The 23,175-nt window shown below is 34.0% G+C and overlaps 1 protein-coding gene across 1 annotated transcript in view; it reads left to right on the top strand.

The window, feature by feature from the left end:
- Nucleotides 1–20,481, top strand: part of LOC140161157 (uncharacterized) — a 47,756-nt gene extending 27,275 nt beyond the window's left edge. Inside the window, exons 5-16 of the mRNA XM_072184590.1 lie at nt 750–1,019; nt 2,157–2,405; nt 3,077–3,286; nt 4,776–4,988; nt 7,968–7,994; nt 10,079–10,123; nt 13,236–13,298; nt 14,388–14,474; nt 15,626–15,670; nt 16,150–16,275; nt 16,643–16,921; nt 18,831–20,481. Of these exons, the coding sequence (XP_072040691.1) occupies nt 750–1,019; nt 2,157–2,405; nt 3,077–3,286; nt 4,776–4,988; nt 7,968–7,994; nt 10,079–10,123; nt 13,236–13,298; nt 14,388–14,474; nt 15,626–15,670; nt 16,150–16,275; nt 16,643–16,921; nt 18,831–19,141 (1,925 nt within the window). The 3' untranslated portion in view covers nt 19,142–20,481. The remainder of the gene's footprint in view (nt 1–749; nt 1,020–2,156; nt 2,406–3,076; nt 3,287–4,775; nt 4,989–7,967; nt 7,995–10,078; nt 10,124–13,235; nt 13,299–14,387; nt 14,475–15,625; nt 15,671–16,149; nt 16,276–16,642; nt 16,922–18,830) is intronic.
- Nucleotides 20,482–23,175: the final 2,694 nt, after the last annotated feature.

Here is a 23,175-nt window from a genome sequence, read left to right as displayed (position 1 = left end):
AAATCCTTGAAAGTACTTATTAAAAAGAGGTTTATTTTAAATCAATAAATGACAGTTGAACTATGATAATCCCTATTCAATCCTGTGTAAGGCAGGAAACTAATTGGCCCTTTTACTCAGAATAGCAATTTGGCAAAAATATCAAGGTATCATTTACAAAATTATCCATATCTTAAAAAGTACTGATGCTATTTATATAATTTTGGTGTCATTTTAAAGCTGATTGTCTTGTGCTTACAATTTTATTCAAATCATGAAATGTCAAAAATGTGACTTGTTCCTGGTTTTGTCAGAATGGGTCATATATTATGAGTTGAGGCCCAAAGATTACAGAGTACACCTACTAATTGAAACATTTGCATACAAGTCATGGGATTAGGTTAGCATGTGTGATTTGAATCTGACACTGCAAAATCCAACATGGCATTCCTCTCAACTTTAGACAAGACAGACTATACAATGTATGTATGATGACAATATCTCTACAATTATGCTTTGGGTAACTTCAGTGACAAACTGCTCATTTTTGCTTGATTTCTTATCACACATTATGTTGCTATTGACTGAAAAAGGTGTCATTTGTTCAACACCTGATAATATATACTCCTCATAAGAATAACCTTACTGATATTGGAATAAGATCCGGATATCACATGATTCTTTTTATGAATCAGTCACAGACATTGCATGTGTACTGTTGAAGTAATCTCAGTTTGATGATGATTTTTTCAATCATATTTCATTTCCAGGCCAACCTACAACCACGCCTCCTGATCCAGTCTACAACCTGACCTGCCCATCAAATGAAGGCACAGTGACTCTACCAGGGCTTCATTATGCAAATGTGTCATGGTTAGAACCTACATTAACACCAAATGACACCAAGATTGTTATAACTCGACTTCCTGATACAACAGAAGCGGGAGGTAGCTTCCCCATTGGATGGACCACAATTTATTACCAAGCTTGGAAAGAAGGCATGGTAGTAGCAAATTGTTCATTTGATGTCATTGTCGATGGTAATTTGACATTTATATTTCAATAGTTGACAGGGTTGAATTTTTGTATGTGGACACTGAACTGTGTGAGGTCAATTTTATGTGACATAATCATCTAGCGTAGTGAATATTTGCAGCATTAAAAATGCAATGACAGTCACTTCTGACAAAAATAATGCTTAACACTGAGTTTTGAGTACCTTAACAAATAGCAATGGTGTCACACATTCACATACTGAGTGTACATAGGAAAAACTAATGGGCTATTCCATTTGCAATCCATGCACAGTAAACAAATAGTGGCTGTGTAGATTTCAAAGTTTTTCATAGAATAATTCCAAGAAAAAAAACTCACTTTTTTTCCCATGCAGTTTTGGCAATCCAGTCTGTTGCCTTTCTCAATGGTGTCTGCCAATCGATCCTTTGTTGGATGGTATGACGTCATCAGAAGATGATGACGCCCTAAGGATCAATTCGTCGTAGACTTGACTCAGTTGGTAGGCCCCTCGTCGCCATTCATTAGGCTTTCTTTCATACTTGGTTGTGACTTCTTCCGGATCCAGATGGACTCCCTTATCCATCTGGTGTTGTGTACGTTTGAAAAATGGTAAAGAATGTAGTCCAAACAAAATATTTGGTGTCAAACCAAATACTTTTGGACTATATTCTTTGCAATCCATGCACCCTGTATGGAAGACATGGCCTTAATCTCCCACACAGTGAGTGTAGATTTCAAATGGAGCCACCCATTCAGGTAACCCCATTTGAAATCCACACCCCTGTGTGGGAGCTGAAGGTTATTTCTTCCATAGGGGTGTATGGATTTCAACTGAATAGCCCAATCCTGTCAAATAGAGTCAATGGAAATGCAGGGGTATGGGTTGGATATTGGCAAAGGTATCATTGCTTGATATGCATCGCCGTAGCTAGGTACACCTTATTTATTAGCTGTATATATAATGGGTTGACCTGTGTAAATATTCCCAATAAAAAAGCTACCTTGAACAAGTATGACACACACCCTCCTCATACTGCTTGTTTCATTGGTTATTATGTTGTGTTGAAAAGTTTATAGCTGTTTCTGCTTTATAGCACTCTGCATTTTTAAAACCAATATTTAAACCTACTTTTCCTAAATCTACTTTCATTCCTACACAGATATAGAACCACCAAAGATCGAATGTCCAAGCAATGTGCTAATTTTGACATCAGATGGGACATCTCAACCAGTAGATTGGGGGGAAGTTGATGAACCATTTGTTGAAGATAATAGTGAATATGTGCAACTGCTTCCTACACCCTATCCCAAAAATTATAAGTTCCCAGTCGGTGAGACAATTGTCACTCGTACAGCTGAGGATCTCTCTGGCAACAGTGGCAATTGTTCATTTAGTGTTATCATAAAAGGTAAGTACCAATTCCATTTTTATTGCTAATTGTTACATGTTAAATACTCCCAGCATCATACCAATTACACTTCTCTGAACAGTAATGCTTGCTTTCAATAATAATTCCATTGTTAAGGCAAGGTAATGTTTTCAGTGAAAATTTTGGCGGGAAATAATCCTGCAATCTTTTTCAACAACTAAATATCATAGGTAGGATAGCTTAGCATCATGAGTTTTAATTTTATATACTTGGTTGCAATTATCCAAGATAATTTCAAGATTCATTGATCGTTTAGTTTTGTACCTGAGCTGGGTACTTTTTGAAGGCCAAGCCATAATTCTTTTTTGAAGTAATAAGCCTTAAATCATAATGTATTTCATCTTTGTGTAGAAAACATTTGTGGCAATAATTTGACATACTTTGCAGAGCCTAACTTTGATTTCAATTTTGGCAGTGACTTTTCCTGCTATAATTTGTACCAAGAATGCAGACACATCAAGGTACGATTTTGGTCCATGTGAACTCCCCAATTTAGAATGTTTTGAAAACTTTTTCAAAATACTTTCTTGTGTTATTCCAAATCTGCTGGGCATTAGCAAATTTTGCGTGCTGTAATTTATAGTTAATAAATCATGACCACTTCAATACATAAGCTTGTTGCCATTATCTTTCCCATCATATCATTTCAGTTGTGAGCATTATTTGTCCAAAGGATACACCTAACAACACTTGGCCATCGCCTGTGATCAAGGGTGACAACAACACTGCAGTCTACAACTGTAGCCATGAATCAGGGGAAATATATGGAACAAATGTTACTGTGAATTGTGACGTATACTGGAAAAAGAAGTTACTAGCAAGTTGCAGCTTTGTGGCTAGTGTACCAAAACCAAAAACAGGTAAGATCTGAGCTGACGTTAATCATGCAGTGAAATCAACAATTAATCAGTATTACCATGCTCTTTGTAGATAATTTTTTCAATAGTAGACCACACAGGATGACTGAACAAGTGTACCAAAATTCTGCATGTAATCGGTAGCATCCTTTGTTTAGAAAATGGAAAATGTAGATCTTGATTTCTCTACCGGGAGTCAGTTTGACCAAAATTAGGATTAGTAAGCATTATATTGTAGCTTTGGATAATCTCCAAAAACATGTTTTTAAGATGCAGTTGTCCAACTGCTTACTTAGGATAAATATTTTTTCGTATTTGAGCTCACTGATATGCCTTGGGACTTAAAAACAAAATAAAACACATGGTAAATAAGCCCAATCGCCATTCTAACTTCCGGTTTTTGAGAGCAGTTTGGGGACACTTTGACCTCTGACATATCAGGAAAATTGACGTAATTATTAATATTTTTCCTATTATTGTCATTATGTTGATTATTAAAAATACTAAATAATTAAAAATAAAATACTAATACTTTTTATATTTGTTCTAATTATTGTAAAACATTTTACATTATATTTTGTACGTACAAAAACCCAATATTTCTGAATTTTCTGAAAGGTCAAAGGACAAAGTGTCCCAAAACTGCAAAAACTGTCCTACAATGCATTGCAAACTTCCAATGCCGATTTGGCTTACTATGAGAAGAAAACGGTGAAACAAATGTTAGTGAAATTTTGCCATATTTCAACTAGACTACATGTAAGGGTAATTTGTAATTATGTCTTTATTTTAAGCAATGGGTGCATCTTGACGTGAAATTCAGTTTAACAATTTGTTAATAACCTTGTATATACTTATAAAATGAAACAAATGTGCATACGACTGATTTGATTTTAACTTATGACCCGATTAATACGACTTGAACCAACAAGTGCTCACCTGATGGAAGTCAACAACCTAGGGAAAAGGCTCAATATGAAGGCTATTCTGGACATGTACCAGGCTGTACTGCAAGCATTAGATATTGATTGAATTAATTGAACAAAAGTAAAGCAATTGAATCATTTTCAGAAATAAATCTGTAATTATTTCCACATAGACTTGGCCTACCTTTTTAATCAAAATTAGCCTTTCTTTTCAGTCCGTTTCCGACGTACCAAATCTGTATTCGCTATAACCAGCACATCTTAACAACCAAAAATCACATTTTAATCAAATAACTTTTAATTTGTAGCCACGATTTAAGCGTATATATGGGTAATTTTGACTTCCTTGCACGTAAGATAACAAGAGATGTGACGATGGAGGTAGAACTTTTTGAATGACCCTCGTATGTAGGGACACATTATTGCATTCAATTGTTGGTGAAGCATGGTGAAAATTTTCAACTAACGCAATCTGCCGTAATCATATTGGAACTTGAGCACTGATAAGGACTACCCTCTATACTCTGTAAATCTAAATCCATAAATGATTTTACTCTTCTTTTCAGGTGAATTTTCAGATGACAAAATGAAACCAATATGGCATAAAGTTCTGATAGCATTTTTGGTCATATTACCAGTGCTGACTATTGCTGTAATTATAACATTATGCTATTTACGAAAAGACTGCCCAACCCCAAGGTGGAGAAGAAAAATCTTCTGTGAGTCTGATGATGAGAAATTTGATCCAAAAAGAACAGATGATGAAGGAACAGAACTGAGTGAGTATTTGTCACAAAAGTTATTTCACAGGGCTCATTGAAATATTTGAATATAAAGTGATGAAGATTCATAGAGGTTTAATTAGGAGAGTCAGTACTCTGCCATGTTTAGGAGTCACTCATGAGGGACAACATAGTATACCTTTGGGTTATTTTGCGGTCAACCTGTCAAACTTCTAATTTTGTCAGCATCCAATGTCTACAATACATGTGTCAAGTGATAGATGTCCAAACATTTGTAACACTCATGCTTTATATAAGACATCACTTATCCTTCAGTTTTGTGGCTTTCAACAACAAAAGGTGAAGGTTTACTGTTCATTGAGCTCTGTTTAATACAGCATGTATTGCATGATAATAGCATTGAGTTATGGGTGAGGGTTTACTTTGTCACTCTTGTATAGCTTTATGTTCTGCATGCTGCTGTACTTTATTTTAAACTCTGTAGTGTTGATCTCTTTTAGTGCACTTTTCATATGCATAAACTTTTATTGGTAATGGTTATGATCAATAATTTGATTGTATCTTTATATTTATAAATTATTATCAATTATTATTGACCAAAAATCTATTTTCTCAAATAGGACTAAATTAAGCATACTATATGTTTAACTTACATACATGTACATATTATCTGGGGAAAATGGATCAACAATTGTCTGTATCAAATAATAGGCATAGCTTTGGTAATAGGGTCAGCTGGTGATTGATATAATTCCTGCTCTATTCTCTGCATGTGTATGTCTTTTCTATAATTTCACAGCATCAATTTGATAAATGCATATGCATCTAACAAGAACAAAATGAGATAAATACCATGTGTACATGTATGCTGACATACATACAGTGACCAAGCACACATAAATACATATTCAAAAGAAATTAAGTCTCTACTTGATTGGGTGGTCATAATTTGAGCATAATTAATTAAAATTAAAGCAAGCTATATGAATGTGTAGAGAAATTTGTTAGCTGCAACATTATATCATACTTGTTTAAAAAAGTCAGAATGGCAGAGAAATTTATGGGAATGTCTCTAGACTGCAAAGACCACTGTCAGCATGGTCAAAACTTAATTCAATCATTAATTTCTTTGTCATTTACATTTGTTTTTACCCATCACACTGTAGCTATCAAAATTCTTGTCACATTCATATCAGTTTGATTGTTTTTATTTATTTGACTTTGATGGTCAGAGTTAGACTACCCAATCAAGTGGAGACCCACTTTTTTTCTGATGTGTTCACATTGTATACATGCATACTATCATGTAGGCCTTTATTATATGTATAAACAGATCATTTGAGGTCAAATGTTTTATGCATTTTCATATAAATTATTTTTCATCACCGAAAGTTTGCCAGGGGTGATATGAGATAACAGAAATTGTCTCACATGAAATTATATCCACACATGTCCTGTATTAGATTAAAATTAGTTATTTTTCAATTGTGTATTTGGTTGTTATGCGCAGGGCACATTCTTCATATTCAACTGTATGAACAGTCAAGACCAAAGTTCACATGATCAAGGAAACTGTGCTTAGAAAATCATTATTATTATCCACTATACACCTTCACCTGCCAACTGAAGGTGGCATTGTCAAGTGAAAACAAACACCCACACCCTTTAGATAACATACACACACTGTGACGTAATTAATAATCGGATTAATTACCATAGCAATAGATGTCAAATACAATTTTTGAATAGATCGCCCTGAACTACAAGCCGGTTGCACTCATCACCTGTGTATGTCTGCAATCATAGATTGAATACAATACCGCTCTTTACAAAGATAGTAATCTTGCAGGTGCGAGTGATCAGCATTTCTTTGGCATCTATGGTTCAATGCAAAGGTACCGCATGAACGTTGTAGTGCAGGGCGATCTATTCAAAAATTGTATTCACCTATTGCTATGGTAGTTAATCCGATTATTACGTCACTTCGACAGTGAATTGCAGAGGAACGTATTACGTGGCTGTTAAGTACAAACATTCATTGGTTGTGGTTGTCATATCAAATGATGCTTGAGGCCACTTCAAAAAATACAAACACAAAGATTTATAGATCATTTCATCAGTATTTTCACAGTGCAATTGTGATCATATGGGTTAAAATATGTATAAAGGTGATGGCTCTTGTAATGCAAAATATGAATTATGACACTTGCACTAATATAGAAAATAGAAATCTTCCTCTGATTGCATGATGAGGAGTCAGATTTGCATCAGAAAATGGGCATTGCATGTATTAATTGCATGTGGAATTACTAATGCCATGCACCAATCATAGCATTAATTTCTTGCATGAAATTGTATATTATCATATAGATTTGTCTAATATATTTTGATGAAAATTCTGTGCAGTGGAAACATTCAAGACTTTTAAATATGATGTGTGAAAAAAAGAATAGCATTTGCACATTTGATGAACTAATTGTCATTAAACTCTATGAAATACATATACAACTTGAAATAGAAAAAAAGTGCAGCGATTTATAGTGCGCTACTCACAGGCACAACGCCTAGACGTTGATCCACAAGCCTCAGCACACTTAATAATGAGATCATTTTTTAGATTTTTTGCAAGATTTCAGTCTTCTTTTCTTCAACAAGTGCAGTAAATTTTAAAGACAAATTTTAAAGAAAAATTTTCAGGAATTTGTGATGTGCTTTAAAAGATACATGTTCAGGCTGTTTTGTCAGTGTATGCTTCATCACTGACTAAAGTATGGATTAGACTAAAGTTGAGAGGAAACAGTGAAAAGCCCAAAGTAAAGGGTGCTCTAACAGGTTTCCATTTTGTGGTATTTTATATTGTATTCTTGCAGGAGCATTAACAGACACTTCATTTCAAACAGGTGTAACATTAATTGAAAATAATGCTCAGTTGCTCAGTGTCTTGCTTGCTTTCAATGCTTTAACTCATGTTATCTCTTGTGTGATCTTTTCACCTATCTACCTATATGTGTGCAGTGGGTAAAACACGAGATGCTAATGTGGGTGAGTATAATGCACTATAACAATTCAAAGTATTGTTATATAAAAGATTGTTAACAAGAAAAATAATGTTATTTTGTTCATGGAAATTTTAACTGGTCAAACAACAGTTACATGATATCTTAATTATGAGAAGTAAGGTGCTGTTTCATCTTGATACATTTGTGAAATAAATGACACTCCTTTGATCTGATCGACATGAGCGCCCTGTTAATGAGTGACCTACACAGGGCTTTGAGTTCTCTTTGAGTTTGAGTCCTCTTTATAGGAGCTGCTCTGTACCAACCACGTAATTCTTTTAATCGGCCAATCAGATTCCCTGTATGTTGTTACGATTTTTAGACAATTGAATTAGCCAATTAGAACCCCACTAACATGTTTAAATGCTGTGTGTGCTTCAAAATGAAACCAGCAAGTGTAATTTATATAAGTTTGAAAGGCCAACATCTTAGTGCAATTTAGTTAAAATGTTTTGTTTAACTAATAATTTACTATTATAGTTTCACGCTTGCGATCATAATATCATAATATAATTTTGCTGGGGAAAATGAGGAAAATTGATTCATCCCTGATTATTAACATGCTAACAAGTATTTATGTTTTATAACAAATGTAAAACATACATTTTGTGTATGTATGCATATATTTGCAGAGAGTGTGTCTTGTGTCTATGTGTAGGGGTATTTGTATCCACATTCAAACTGTGGAGTTTTGCATATTTACACACATACCAACTGTGGAACCTGATCAAACTGGAGCTCCAGGGTTGGGGTAGCTTCAAAAAAGTGTCTTTGAGCCATAGAAAGGGTATTTATAACACCCCTCATTTTGTGATATGAAAACCTCCACAGTAAGTCAATCATACTTGTTTGTGTAAAACTCCACGGTTGAGCTCCGTGGTTAGAATGTGGGTGTGTGAAACTCCACAAGAGTGGGGGTGTGTGGGCATGTGCAAGTTCATATAGGTTCTGGAATGTATACAGATGTGTATGTTGATAATATTGTTTCCATGATAGGAATGTTTATAACATGAACAGACAAGATGCACAAGTTTAGTTTAATTTATTTAATTGTCTTGCCACTTTGATAGGCTTTTATATTTTGCTGTACACCGAATCAAAATTATATTTACATTTCTTACCAGAGATACAAGAATATTTTCATGTTTGTTTTAACCATCACAAAGCCTGATGGGACCAGGATGAAGCAAATTGCTTAAATCAGGCCTTGATTTTAAACGCATGCTGGCCTAAATAATAATCCATTATGTAGAAAGAAGACATGAAGATAATGAAGGAACTCTCTCTCTGTGTCAGGTGGCGCTGTGTAGCGCTGCTGTGGTCTTCACAAGAGTACGCCATCTCACTCGATCCGATGCCAAGTGTGTTGCACCTTGCATTCCCTGGTTAGAAACCAGCTTCACGTCATTAGTCCACGATGTTGGTGGACGTCCTCTTCCTCGCTTGCCTTCCATGGCCCCTTGCAAAATCTGTTTTTCTACACCTCCATGTTTCCTGACAATATGGCCAAAGTACTTCAGCTTTCTCTCCATTATGCCGCTTCTGATGGTTAGACTTGTACCAATCTTGTCAAGGATCCAGGAATTTGTTCTCCTGTCTTTCCATGTCACTCGTAGAAGCCTCCTGTAACACCACATCTCAAAAGCATCTACTCTTTTCCTATCATTCTTGGTCATAGCCCAAGACTCGCATCCATAAGTGGCAATGGAAAACACAGTTGCACGAAGTAGGCGTACCTTGAGGTCAATGGATAGGCCTCTGCTTTTCCATATGCTTGACATGCCCTGCACAGTTGTAGGAACAAGGAAAGTAAAGCCACTCCCAACAAGGAAAGTAAAGCCACTCCCAACAAATTTTGCTGTCAGCCTTTGGGTCAAGAAAGGAAATTCATCATTAAGCCACAGAGCTAACTGTAAATATCAATGCTGAGGACAAATGCCTCATTTTGCATGATTCAATCACATTTTGAAATAAATGTCTCCAAATACCAAGATGGTAATCCATCTAATACATCACAATGAAATTAGTTAATACAGCTTAACTTGGTATATTCATTCTTTCTTGCAGGTACAATAAGTTACCAGGAGAGGGAGGCACCAGGAGAAGCAGAAGGTAAGACTTATTTTATTCTCTACTTGCTCTTTATCCCCCTATTGCAGTAGTCTTATATTTGGTCTCCATCTAGCATTTGGCCACAACCGACTTAATGTTCATGAGGGCAGCAGTCTATACTTGGTCTCTCATCCAGTCTGGCCACAACCGTAATAATGATGTATGTTCATATGTAGGGGTAAACATAAATAGAAAGCAAAATAATTACTTCTACGCTACTCAATAACACTCACTGGAGTGCTTTCACCAAGTCAACCAGTGTATTCAGCGGATGTTATTGCTCTTAAAATTTGCTGTTGCTATTATCTGTTCCAAGCCCGGTGACACCTCATTAGGCCCATGAAAGTCAATTACGAGTTTATCGTCCCTTTTTTTTTCCAGGTTGGTGAGGTGACTTTTTCATTTTTCAGCAGATTTCATTATTGACCTAAAATGCGTGTTAATTTAAAGCAAAATGGAAATAAATGCGACAAAGAAATTTTCACGAAAGGTAGGGACTAGAAAAGTTAGAAAAGAGCCTGGTTTTGCTTCCAAGTTATGAATTTATATGTTTTACAAACAGAAATATGTTTCCAATTGCTTAAACTGGTGAAAACACTGATACTTTGAAAATAATGAATTATTTTGGCATTTTTGAAAATTTGACGTGGGTATTTTTGGTTTGCAAAAAGTGACGCGGGCGGGGGACGATAAACTCGGAATCGACTTTCACGCGCCTTATAGAAATTAGACCTGTCGATAGGTTGTAAAAGGGGATAGCCTTTTGCTTGAAAAAATCAATAGAACTGTCCAAGCGTGAACAAGGCCATATATATAAAGAAAGTTTTGCTACTTTGCAACGCAATAGGCCTATATAGGTAACAAAATGGTAATTCACCAATCAATGAATATAAGACAAATATAGACCTACATGTAATAAGTATATACCATGTATTGAAGCATATTAAGACATACTTAGCAAATTTCCTCAAACCTTGATATGTTATTTTGACTAAACTGTTTGAGTTTGGATAACACGTTCCGTATGCCATGATTGAAGAACAGTGATGGATATAGTAGGCCTATGTTGTCATATCTGAGACTAGATTTAATCATGCAGGTGTTTCAATTATATTTAGTGATTATCTAAGCTAGTACTAAATTTAAAATTTAGTTTATGTCAATATGTATAACATGTTTTTAACGACTGTTTTGAGTGTTTATTCATTTCATAAACCAATGTGATTACATATATAGGAGAAGAAAATACACAAGTATTGTATTTCTATATTTCAGTGTCCCCTCAATTACAAACACAACAAAATATATATTTGTCTTCACTAATCTGATCAAAAGACCATTCATTAACTAATACATTCACAAAGGTCATTGATCAGAGAACAGGGCAAATTTAGCACAGTAGATTTCGGGTACTATCATGACAAGACTAGCACACTGGTATTTTACCATGTGACACATTTTGGTTCTATATTACCTATAAGTGATAGTTTTTGTTCTATTTTTTATGTAGTCCATCTCTATTAAAGTGTTATATGAAATTTTTGTCACCTATGTCACAATGTTTTGCCCTAAACATGCTTTACTACGGCCCTTGATTTTAACAATTTAAAATTTGCAATATTTTGTATCCAACTACATTTTAGACATGGGTGTCATTAACGCGGCTGTGTACTCTAGCCATTGTTTCTTTCTCAAAATTGAGTTTTTATGATATGTTTGTACCTTGTTATGTTTTTTATAAATACAAGGAATGAAAATCCAGATTTGTAAACTCCAACTGCAATATTTTAAGGATTTTATTTCACTATTCCACTTGTGTTTGAAATTGAAAAGGAAAGAAAATCTTTGTTGTACCAGCAAGGTACACGCCACAAGAACAACTCATCGCGTTGCGTGTCGCGCAATTTGTTAACGCACAAATACGCTGACGCATACGCTGACGCTTATCTGCATGCGTGGCGCATCTTATGGAAACACCACGGAAGCACTGATTTCACAAAAACCTAGTGGTCAAATGGCTCCGTTTTAGCTGATAAAATGTGGGTTTTTTTAAGTTCTTTCCCCCGCTTTAAATATCAAGTTATGAATGGATTTCCCTCAAACTTCTCAAGGGGCTGTGGATTTACCCGATGTTCACGTAATATAAGTTACAAAAACGAAAACTGTCGCATTCTCCTGTGAGATTCGATGAAAGTGCAAAATGTGACTACTTTAAACTTCAACGGCCATTATTTCAATGTTCATTTTCTCGGTAAAATGACGATTTAGGTACATACGATAACTCAATAAATACAGCATCTATAGGTAAGCAAATATGATCATCGTAAAAAGCATGATCGACTCAAGAAACGGTTTTCTCATTTTTTATATATTTGGTCTATTTCCGATTTTGGGCATCATTTTGTGCAAATAGGCGTTTTGAATTTTAAAAAGTTCATTTTAATAAATTAAATAGTCAATATCTCAAAAAATAAGGCCAATATCAAAAAACAAAAAACCCGCTTTTTGGAATGGAGCCTCAAGATTGAGCTAAAACAAAATAAAATATTTTGGAAAGAGTGTTTTTTTTTTTGATGTACCTAACAAATATCGCCAAAAACTCACTTTTTTGTGATCTTCTTCAAAATTGTTGTTTTTACCCCAAATCTGTATTTATATTAAGATTTATTGGTGTCTTGCCTTCATAAAAATGTATACTTTTATATGTTTTGCGCGAATAATTACAAAGTTATTGCACTTTTACTACATGCATGTCTGGGAGTACACAGCCACCTTAAGCTCTGAAGAATCGCTAAAGATGTAGATCTGGAGAACTTGCATGCAATAAAGCCAAAAAAAGAAATAAGTTTGTTTCCAGTAGTACCTGCATTGCTTTCTGGCAGCTGTTTTTTGCTTGTTGCTTTTTAAAAAAAATATTTGTGCACAAAATCATTAAAACCAGAAAAAAAAGGAAAGAAAAGAACAGAAAAAATCTAGAAATAATTTACGATCAGCAGTTCAACCAGGAAATGGCCAAATTACGCTATTTTCTTCTTCTTTAGTGTCACTTGAGAATCACTATGTTGCCTTCTTTATTCATGTTAACCGAGGTTTTTTCATTATATAATTTCAGAAAATAAACCATGTGAAGGTGAATTCAGAGAAGTACCAGCAGTGCATTACAAGGGTCACAGTAGTAAGATAATTATTTATACTGTGCGAAAAAAGTATCCTTACACTTGGAAAAATAAACATAATTTCACAACTGAACCATATTGGGGTAAATTTGATTTTTAATAGACATCTAATCCTGCACATTATGACACCACATTGAATCCAATATGATCTCAAGAAGTAAAGTTACAAGCAATTGAATAGTCAAAGGTCCAGTTTTAAAAGTGACAAACTGGCCTATACAAGGCACAAAAAGATTCCCATCAAGTGCAACAAAGAGACAACACAGTTTCTTCAATGAAGCTTTATTTAAAGCAGTTTTTATTTCAGTTTTACGCCTCTGTACTTTTCATAACTCTCATTTTATTTGTCAGTTCTTTTGTTTCAGTTTTCTTTTGTTCCTTTTGTTTTAAATTAAAGGCACACATAAATAAGTCATTCACCACTCTCAAACCAGATGTCTAGTCCGTGGAGTTTTGAATAGGCCAGTTTGTCACTTTTAAACTGGACCTTCGTCTAATCAAATGCTTGTAACTTTGCTTCTTGAAGTCACATTGGAATCAATGGGGTGTCATAATGTGCCAATTAAATAGTACATCTATGAAACAAATAAATTTACCCAAATATGGCTTAGTTTTAAAATTAGGATTTTTCTTCCAAGTGGAAGGATACTTTTCTGGCGCAGTATAGTAGATAAAGACAGTGTTAATACATTTTTTTCTTCTAAATTCATGTTGTTGAAAGTAACTAAAAAGGAAAGGAATTAATTATACTAGACATTTCTTTTCATTTATTCATTCATTCATTCATTTCATCAATTTATTTGGTATTGTTGAAGAAACAACATGTAAAATATGTGGTTGTGCTCCTTCCCACCCTTTATTTTACAAATGTTAATCATATATTGAAATTAAAACGTTAATTTAGAGTTAAGTTCAACTTTAAGAATTATGAATATTGAGCTATGTATCATCTTATAAAACAGAATGTTTTTTTACACATGTATACTGTTTTTAATTTTGAAAATATATGTCATATTTTTCTGACATTGGAATTAGTTTGCTTAAGTGGTATCTGTAAATTAATTTCTCTTGCTTTACATATGATACAGTTCTTTCTATAGATGATGACAACAAGCCAAATGGTCACATAAAACCACCGTATGGATCAAAGATAGTTGACACCAGACAAACACCTGGTAGGTTACAGTTACACAAACAAAATATTGTGTTGCCCTCCAAAAGAATTCTTTTTGTTTTCAAATTCAGGGAAGGTAGGGCAACCAAACTCAAAATACACATTTGTAACATTTGTGTTGTGATGCCATTTAACCCATGGAGTAATTTGCACAGAAATGAACTGAACATTAATCCTGCATCAAGGTATATTTTTATTCTCGAAGGATTTTTAAAATGCTCCAAATTACAAGTTAGTTCTTGTGTACAGTGTTTGTTTACGTAAGTATATCAAGGATGAGCCTAGAAAGAATTCTTTTTCTTTTTCAAATGATTTCAGTTTATAAAAGGAAGTTTTAAGGCGTAAGCTAATCAGTTCCAAAGATATTGTGCTCCTACTTTTATTGGGGATTGTGATAGTGGATGTTTTGAGCCAGAATAGTCTTAATTTTCGAAGTATCTCAATAAAAGCTTATGTGAAATTGATTTATAAACCCTTTATTTGTTTACCCTTAATATATACTGTATGAGGACAAATTTATAAATAATACCTTGATATTTTTGCCGAATTGCTATTCTATGCAATAGAGGGTATCCGTGTTCTATAAGCTGCATATCCTATCAACGACTGCTATAACTTGTTTAGGACTTTCAAAAGAAGTACCTGCATGTGCAACCATGACTGTTTCAAACTAACCCGCCAAAGTCATGCAGGTAACTCCGAGGTCGTGCATTGAATTGGTTTGAATGAGGAATACTACGGGAATCTGCACCTTTTGTTGGAAGTCACACATGAGTGAAGTGGATAACCTCTATGGGCCAATTAGTTTCCTGCCAAGATTGAAAAGGGATTATCATAGTTCAACTGTTATTTGTTGATTAAATAAACCTCTTTTTCATAAGTACTTTCAAGGATTTGAAAGGCCACTTAGTTCCACAGTCAAATACCATGAAATTAAGAATTCCAAATTTTTTTTTCTTTATGGGAATGTCATCTTTAAAGGCCTATAACTCAAAAACATGTCCGGCGACTATCAGACTTGTTCCGGGTTTTGTTGGAGCCAGTCACAAATATCATAACTCGCACTACCCTTGGATACTTCATTTTGAAGTTCTAATTAAATACAAAAAATCTATTGATTTTATTCTTTGCATGTTTGATTTATTTCTACAGAATCAGAAGAGCCAAGATATGATGTGGTTGATGAAATTCCCTTGGGTAAGTGATCAGACAAAAGTACTGTTACGTAGTGACACTTGCGTCAAGAATTGCAACTAAGTCAAGAACCAAGAAAATCTAGTTCAATTTGCTTCAGTCCTCCCTCGAGCACAAAAAAGCTTGATTTAATACATGCAAAACTGTATTTCTTTATGCAAATGACATTGAAAAATATTATCTGTGCTAAAAGTTTTAAAATAGGTGTTGTATAATCTTTGGAAAAATGGGCTATACCAGTTGAAATCCATAACCTTCCACACAGGGGTTGTAGATTTCAAATAGAGTCTTCCATTTAGGTAACCCCATTTGAAATCACATTCCCTGTAATAAAGAATAAAGTCATGTCTTCCTCAGGTGGTGTATGGATTTTAACTAAAATAGCTCAATACACAGAAAGTGAAGTTAAGCTAAATGCAGTGTATAAGTTGTGTTGAAATGTTTATTTTGCATGTATGTCTGTTTCTGCATTTAAATAATAGATATTAAACGACCACCAGCGGACAGCATGGATGGAATCGATCAACAATCAACAAGTTCACAATCAAGCACATCCTATAGTAGCTTACCAAGTACACAGCCAAGTACATGCACACCTCCAAGCAAAAGTGAGTATCAAGAAGTTGCATTTAATTTATTAAATTGTTAAGTTCAATGAGATGAAAATATAAATGTATCTACCATACTCTTAGTAGGTAGCTTATTCCAAAGCCAGGGCAGGAATACATGTAGAAAAAGCATTGGACGCATCAACGTCTCGGAACGTGTGCATTATTTTGTACAATTTCACTCCCAACAAGTGATACGCATGTTGTTTATCTGTGTGTTGCACTTATGTTGAGCTAAGAAGCACCCACAGTATTAGTTGTCATACAAGATCCACATTTTAGGGGCTGGTGAAAACATTCCTGGCTATATGTAAAGCTATACTTTAAAATTTAACACATGTTTTGTTTTCTTCTTGTTCAATTTCAGAAAAACCAAAGTTTAGAATACTATACTGGACAAACCAGTCTGTTTTTATTGAACTAAAACATTTTATGAATATCAACAACTATGAACTCAGATATAAGTGCCTTGAAAACAATAACCAGCAACAAGAAACAATAATCCCAGACCTACGGCAATTTGAAGACGAACTCTATGAAATAACAGGATTGGCAAGTAACAGCTTATATAAATTTACACTACAAAGGAAAACTGGTGAAGCTAATAATGATGATAGTGATAAGCCAATTACTGTGAAAACATCAGGTAAGTTACTTGTCCTATTAAAGTGATGTCTTATTAATGGCATAAATGAAAATTCTATGTAAATCTTTAATCATGTTCTTTCAGGCCATGACAAATTGCCTGTCCGATAGCCCAGAGCAATCAATTTTTTTATCGGGCATTTTAAACTGAAGAGCTGCGCCCGATCGGGCAAGTCCGAGTTACTAGCTTACTGAGTGTTTATGTCAAACTTGGCGTGATCACAGAAGTAAAAAAAATGCCCATTCCCATATATGATGTGAACCAATATTGTGTGCGTGTGTTTTGGGGGGGGGGGGAGGGGTTAAGATGTATCAAATGGTCTTGTTCCTGATATATCTGCTGTTGTGTTACCGCAGACATGCATCTATGGATATTAATAGTTTTCTACCTGGTCGCATGTCATAAGTTGGGTATGCTAAAAGGGTGGAGGGATTACACATTTCTGAAAATTGCGATATAAATTTGATTGGCTTTCCGCAACCCCATATCCTACAGCAGTGGTTGATACCTCATTTTAAGCCTAATATTATACTCGTTCAGTCTACTGAATCATATAATTATACATTATTCAGTAAAAAAATCACATCAGTTGAAATGAAAAATGCCAGGGGTGGAGGAGCAGGCGGATGTGGAGCAGGCGGATGCGGGAGTGTGCAATAGGGCCTATGTGAAAATTCACATGTCAGCATGTCAAAACTACTGGTTACTTTTTATCTAGGGAGGGTTTGATTTATTGACAGCTTTGAATGTTGAATTTGTACAACTAAAGCAATTACTGACTACTTAAGGTGGTACTACACCCCCTGATAAATTTTGTGACTACATGTAATTTTGCATTTTTCTCAAAAAGTAACTACACACTGGTAACAAAAATTATATGTATAAGGGGCAAGGAATCCAGTTACTTCACTGAAATTTCAGTGATTCAAGACAAGTGGTTCATTATGCATGTTAAGAAATGAGGTACATTCTAGCGGTACCTCTTTTCTTATCATAAATAGCATACCGCTTGTCTTGAGTCACTGAAATTCCAGTGTAGTAACTGGATTCCTTACCCCTATAATATACATAACTTTTGTTACCAGTGTGATATTATTTTTTGAGAAAAATGCAAAAATAGTCACAAATTTATCAAGGTGTGTAGTACCACCTTAAAGGGTTAAATATGTTCCATTTTGGTAATTTTTAATGAAATCCTAGTTGAATTTCAGTATTTTTAGCAATATGCTAATGTACATTTCTCTTCTTGATATTCATTTCCTCAATAATAGATAACCATCTCGCTAATTACTCGTAAAAAGGTCATTGACCTTCACAATGTAATTAACATACGTACAATTATTTTAAATAGTTTATATGAAGCGTTAATGCATTGAGAACATATCCTCCAAATCTGAAGTCATTCTTGCATAAAATAAAAATTTTACAGTCATTTTTGTAATTGAGGTCCGATTTGAGAAAAACGCATTTGAAAATTGAGATTTACATAGACTCCTGTGTATTAATTAATTAGTAATTAAGCATTATCTAAAAAATTAAGCATGTGTAAAGGTTAAAAATGGTGTTAATTATTAGAGATTGTCAATATATACAACATATCAAAAAATACATTTTTTGTCATTTTTGACCATGTAATGGAAATTGTACCCAACTTATGACATGCGACCACCTACCTTTTGGATTCATCGTATAGCCACACAATTTCTTGTAAATAAATGTTGGAAAGTCCATTCTTAACCATTGGTTCATATGGGACAAGACATGGTCAAAAGTTACAGGGAATATCTTCAAAAGTCACACTTTGTTTCTGTCCACATTTGATGGTGGTTATCTTATGTAGGTGTGTGTTGGTGCACTAAATGAATATATTCTAGTTATGATATCTTCCACTTTTTGTTTTTGAATTCAGGTGCATCGTGCAATGAGACTATAGGTGACCTTCTGGATGAGCAAGATCTTATGTACAAACTCTGCATACTTCTAGACCCAAAAGAGTCCCTGTGGAGATCTCTTGGGTGGGCATATGGCTTAACTGATGCTCAACTAAAATACATTAACTTCCACAAAACTCCCGATACTTACCCAGTTACAAGACAGCTTTTTGAACTTATTAGAGATGTAACGCTTGGAAAAGATGAAGAGAGAACTATCTTTAAACTTCTCAAAGAATTACATTATCGTAGTGAAGAACATGGAGTAGCTGAAGCTTTTGAAAAATAACAATTTGGCATAGGCAGATTCCTAAACATTGTCGAGTTTGCTCTACAGAGATGTTTGATTGCATGTAAAGTGAGTGATAATTTGTATCTTATATGTCTTTATCATAGTTCTGTGATTATTGTTTTGATAACCATATACTGATGTCAGCCTTTTACAATATTCTGATAATTTAAAAAGTAAAAGTTGTATGTATGTCTTTGTGATAACTAAATTCCAGTGGTATGTGAAAATGTATACTGAAGTCTGAGTAATTCCCATATAATAATAATGAAATGATACTAATAATAAGAATCATTGCCAAAGTTTTGCCAAGGAAGAACGTTTTTTTTAAAAAAGATGACAGCTAGCCTACATGCTGTAACTGACAACCAATTTGCAAAGAGGAATATGGGAAGGAGTAGAAAATTCAGAATCAGTTTCAATTAAAATCTCATAATCACCAATTTGTTTTAAGTGATAAAATATTGTTAGGCTATTCCAGTTGAATTACATACACCCAATGGAACACATGACCTTAATCTTCCACATGGGGTGTAGTCAAATGGAGTCATCCATTCTACCTTATTTGAAATTCACTCTTCAGTGTGTAAGATTAAGGTCATGTATTCCATAGGGGGTGTATGGATTTCAATTGGAAGAGTCCATTGTTACATGAATCAGATGCTGCAATACTGATCAAGTATTAGCAATAATACACTTATTTTAGGTCAGTGTGAGAAAGGTATGTCTCTATTGCTTCCCAAGGCTATTTCTATTATTGCAATTAAAAAAGTAAATATTTGGAAATCCCTGTTCAAGATTTTCTCGTGATTAAACTTCCATTTATCTTGAAATGATTTATCTCACCTGTACTTAAGAACATTTCAAATATCATGAAGTCAAAGACTACTATGTTAAACATGAGTATTGAGTAAAACTATGCTGTTGAAATAGCTTCCCCTCTTTGGTTAATACTCATTCCATGACTAGCATTATTGTTTTGTTATTGCCTTTTTCTGGAATGAAAGTGACCAGAAAATCACTTTCAGGTATACATCAAAAGGAGGGAAAAAACAAAGAAACATTTGTTGTTGTTGCAGAGAAAACTGTCTAAAATCTGTACACTTATCAAGTGGGTTCCAGTACTTTGATTTGTAATATTGTCCTTAGATAAACCTAAATCTTGATATAGCAAGATTGCATGTTCTGAATATTGTATAGTACATTGAGTCAAGTATAGATCCATTCTTATTTAAATAAAATATGTTAAAATGTGGTTGGGATTGTGATCAGAACTGAGCATGAATATCTCATTAATCAAAATTAGTTCTTATTTTCCTCATTGTACGTGGTGTCATCTATTCCATACCAAACCTAAACAAAACTACACATGCTTTGCTTATGCTTGTTCAAAAATGTCAGATTATACATGCACATAATCAGTAAAACATCCCCAAGATGTAAAATCTGAGTCAGTCAGGGCTGTAGAACACAGTTGTTTTGGTTTACCTATAATAGGTTTATAAAGAAATTTCTCAGCAAGATTGCATTTAAGACACTGAGCTTTGAATCATTGTTTTGGTCCAATTTATTATTTTAAAGAAGATGAACAAAACTTATGAGCTTTGTTAATGATAAGATTAATAAACAATTGAAGACTTTAGATGCAAAAGGCAATATTCACCATTTCACCAACATCTGTCCTATTATGCTAGCTTTTAAGAAATAAAATGTATATTTTTGAAATAATGATCAAAAACGGCACAATTTTTTTGCCATGTTATTTATATTTATATTTGGCAAGTTGTATTTGCTTAAATACCTCAAATCAAGAAAAATGGATATATCATTCTAGTGGGACTTTAATGTAATGGTCTTTTTGCCAATTTTTAGAATTCTCTGCAATTTTATGGGTGGGATTAAAAACAACGTATGGGTCTATACTTGAGTCAGTATGTATCTCATTAGTATTGGATGCAAAGTAAAAAACATGTTTTCTTCCTCCTACATTTATCTGTTTGTATTTCCATTATTTTGATTCCATTGATATTTTAGTACTCAAGTATTTATGCAAATTTGATTTGCCAAATTTCTGAAATAAGCAAAATGAAAAATTTAATGTGTTTCTAATCTATGTATCCGTCCCATTGTAATTCTGTATGCAGTAAATGTGTGCATTTAGCTAAAGAACCAAATCGGAAGTTTCGTTTTATGGTTTTTATCTCAATTTATTTTTGTACTCAATTTACCGTGGCTCAAGTCATTTTTAAATATCAGTAAGTTAATTTCTATTTCAGAGTGTTGGACACTAAATTTGCCTTGCTTAGATTTTTTTTATAGTACAAAAATCACATACTGCATAATCTTTTTGAACACATGTTCAAAGATTTGCTACTTGAAACATCCCAGAGTGTAATCGTACTTCATTTTTGTCCAGCCATGCAATTTTAGTTAGCAAATTTGAATGTGACTTGTGCCTGATATGGTCTTTTTCCTAACATAATTATGTATATGTTGTAGTGTTTATATAGCAGAGAATTGTAATTATAGGCATGCCTGTTCAATTTAGAAAATATTGTTGAAATGATTGAAATTTTACCAAATTTCCATTTTTCCATTTTTCTTTGAATTTGAAAAATATGGGTTTAGGTTTTGATAAACCTATTGTTTATTTTCTCAGTCAATGTAAACTTGAGCTCAAAAAGAAACTTTTTATAACTTGTGAATCACAGGGTCATATCTTAAAATCCTGTCAATCAAAATGAACCAAAATTACACACAGTATTACTTCAATACACTTTCACAGCCCAATATTTGGCACCCAGCACAAGAAATCTGTGAGAATGCATACAAGATCCTGGCACAGATGATGAAACGGTGCTGTTTTCTGCTTTTCATGCCCTTTCGTCAAGAAACAGGTCTTGTTCCACACTAGTCCACTTACCCTTTGGGACTTATCACCTGTGTAATAATCTTGTACTCATTCTCACAGATTTCTTGTGCTGGGTGCCAATTATTGGGCTGTGAATGTGGTCCAGGAAGCTGTTCCATGGCAGTGTATTTTGCTGTTGTGTCAGTTGGATAACTGCTTGGTTACTGACATGTTTTTAGAGTAGAGTATTGGAGTAAACCTGTGTGTAATTTTGGTTAATTTTGATGGACAGGATTTTAAGATATGACCTTGTGAAAAATTATAAGTTTCTTTTTGAGCTCAGTTTATATTATAAAATATGTTTATAATGTGTTTTGCCTATAGCAGTGTGGAAAGGCATTTGAATACCACTATTAAGTCATTCAGTCTGGCATTATTGTCAGATATGTAAGAGTGTATTGACTATATTACCAGTCTCAGCCATTGAGAAAAATTACTGATCAATTAATCACTGTTAGAATTTGTTCCACATTGATTTGAAGTAAGGCTAATGGAAATGAATCCTAAATTTCTAATTCGGTTTGAGAGAAAATAATTGTGTTTTACAACAGTATGATCATTTTTGTAAAGACTTTTATAAAAACAATATGATTTCTAACTGCTTTCAGATAATCAAATCATTTTTAAGTCAGTATGAAACCTTTGACCAGTGCAATAATACATAATACTGAATAATGAAAAAGCGATTTTGTCCTGTTTTATAGGTGTCAGATTGGGAACTAATGATCCATTGCCATTAGCCTAACCTGTTATTTTGTACAGGTACTTCGTCTTAAGAGACTTTGTATTGTCAATGCTATACTGTAATTGTATTATGTTGTGCAACTGAGAGATCACTCATATCAGTAATAATTAATATTTATGTTAATTGTCAATTGTGTTCTGTATTTAGCCATAGCCATAGTGATTGACTTCTAATTGACTTATTGCTGGCATGACAGCGAATTTGAATGAACACAGAATGACAAACGCTCACATGGTGGTGTGGAAGTAAATGCAACTCACTACTGATTGGTTAGTATTTTTTGATGTCTTTTGATTGGTTTGATCAGTATTTTTGCCCAGCCCACATTTTGTCCTTCAAAATACAAAGTGTACTGCAGACTTGCCAACTGTCCCTCAT

Source organism: Amphiura filiformis, chromosome 9, assembly GCF_039555335.1.
Source record: "Amphiura filiformis chromosome 9, Afil_fr2py, whole genome shotgun sequence".
Lineage (NCBI taxonomy): Eukaryota > Metazoa > Echinodermata > Ophiuroidea > Amphilepidida > Amphiuridae > Amphiura > Amphiura filiformis.
The sequence above is the reverse complement of the archived record's forward strand: the minus strand, read 5'-3'. Positions and strand labels throughout refer to the sequence as shown.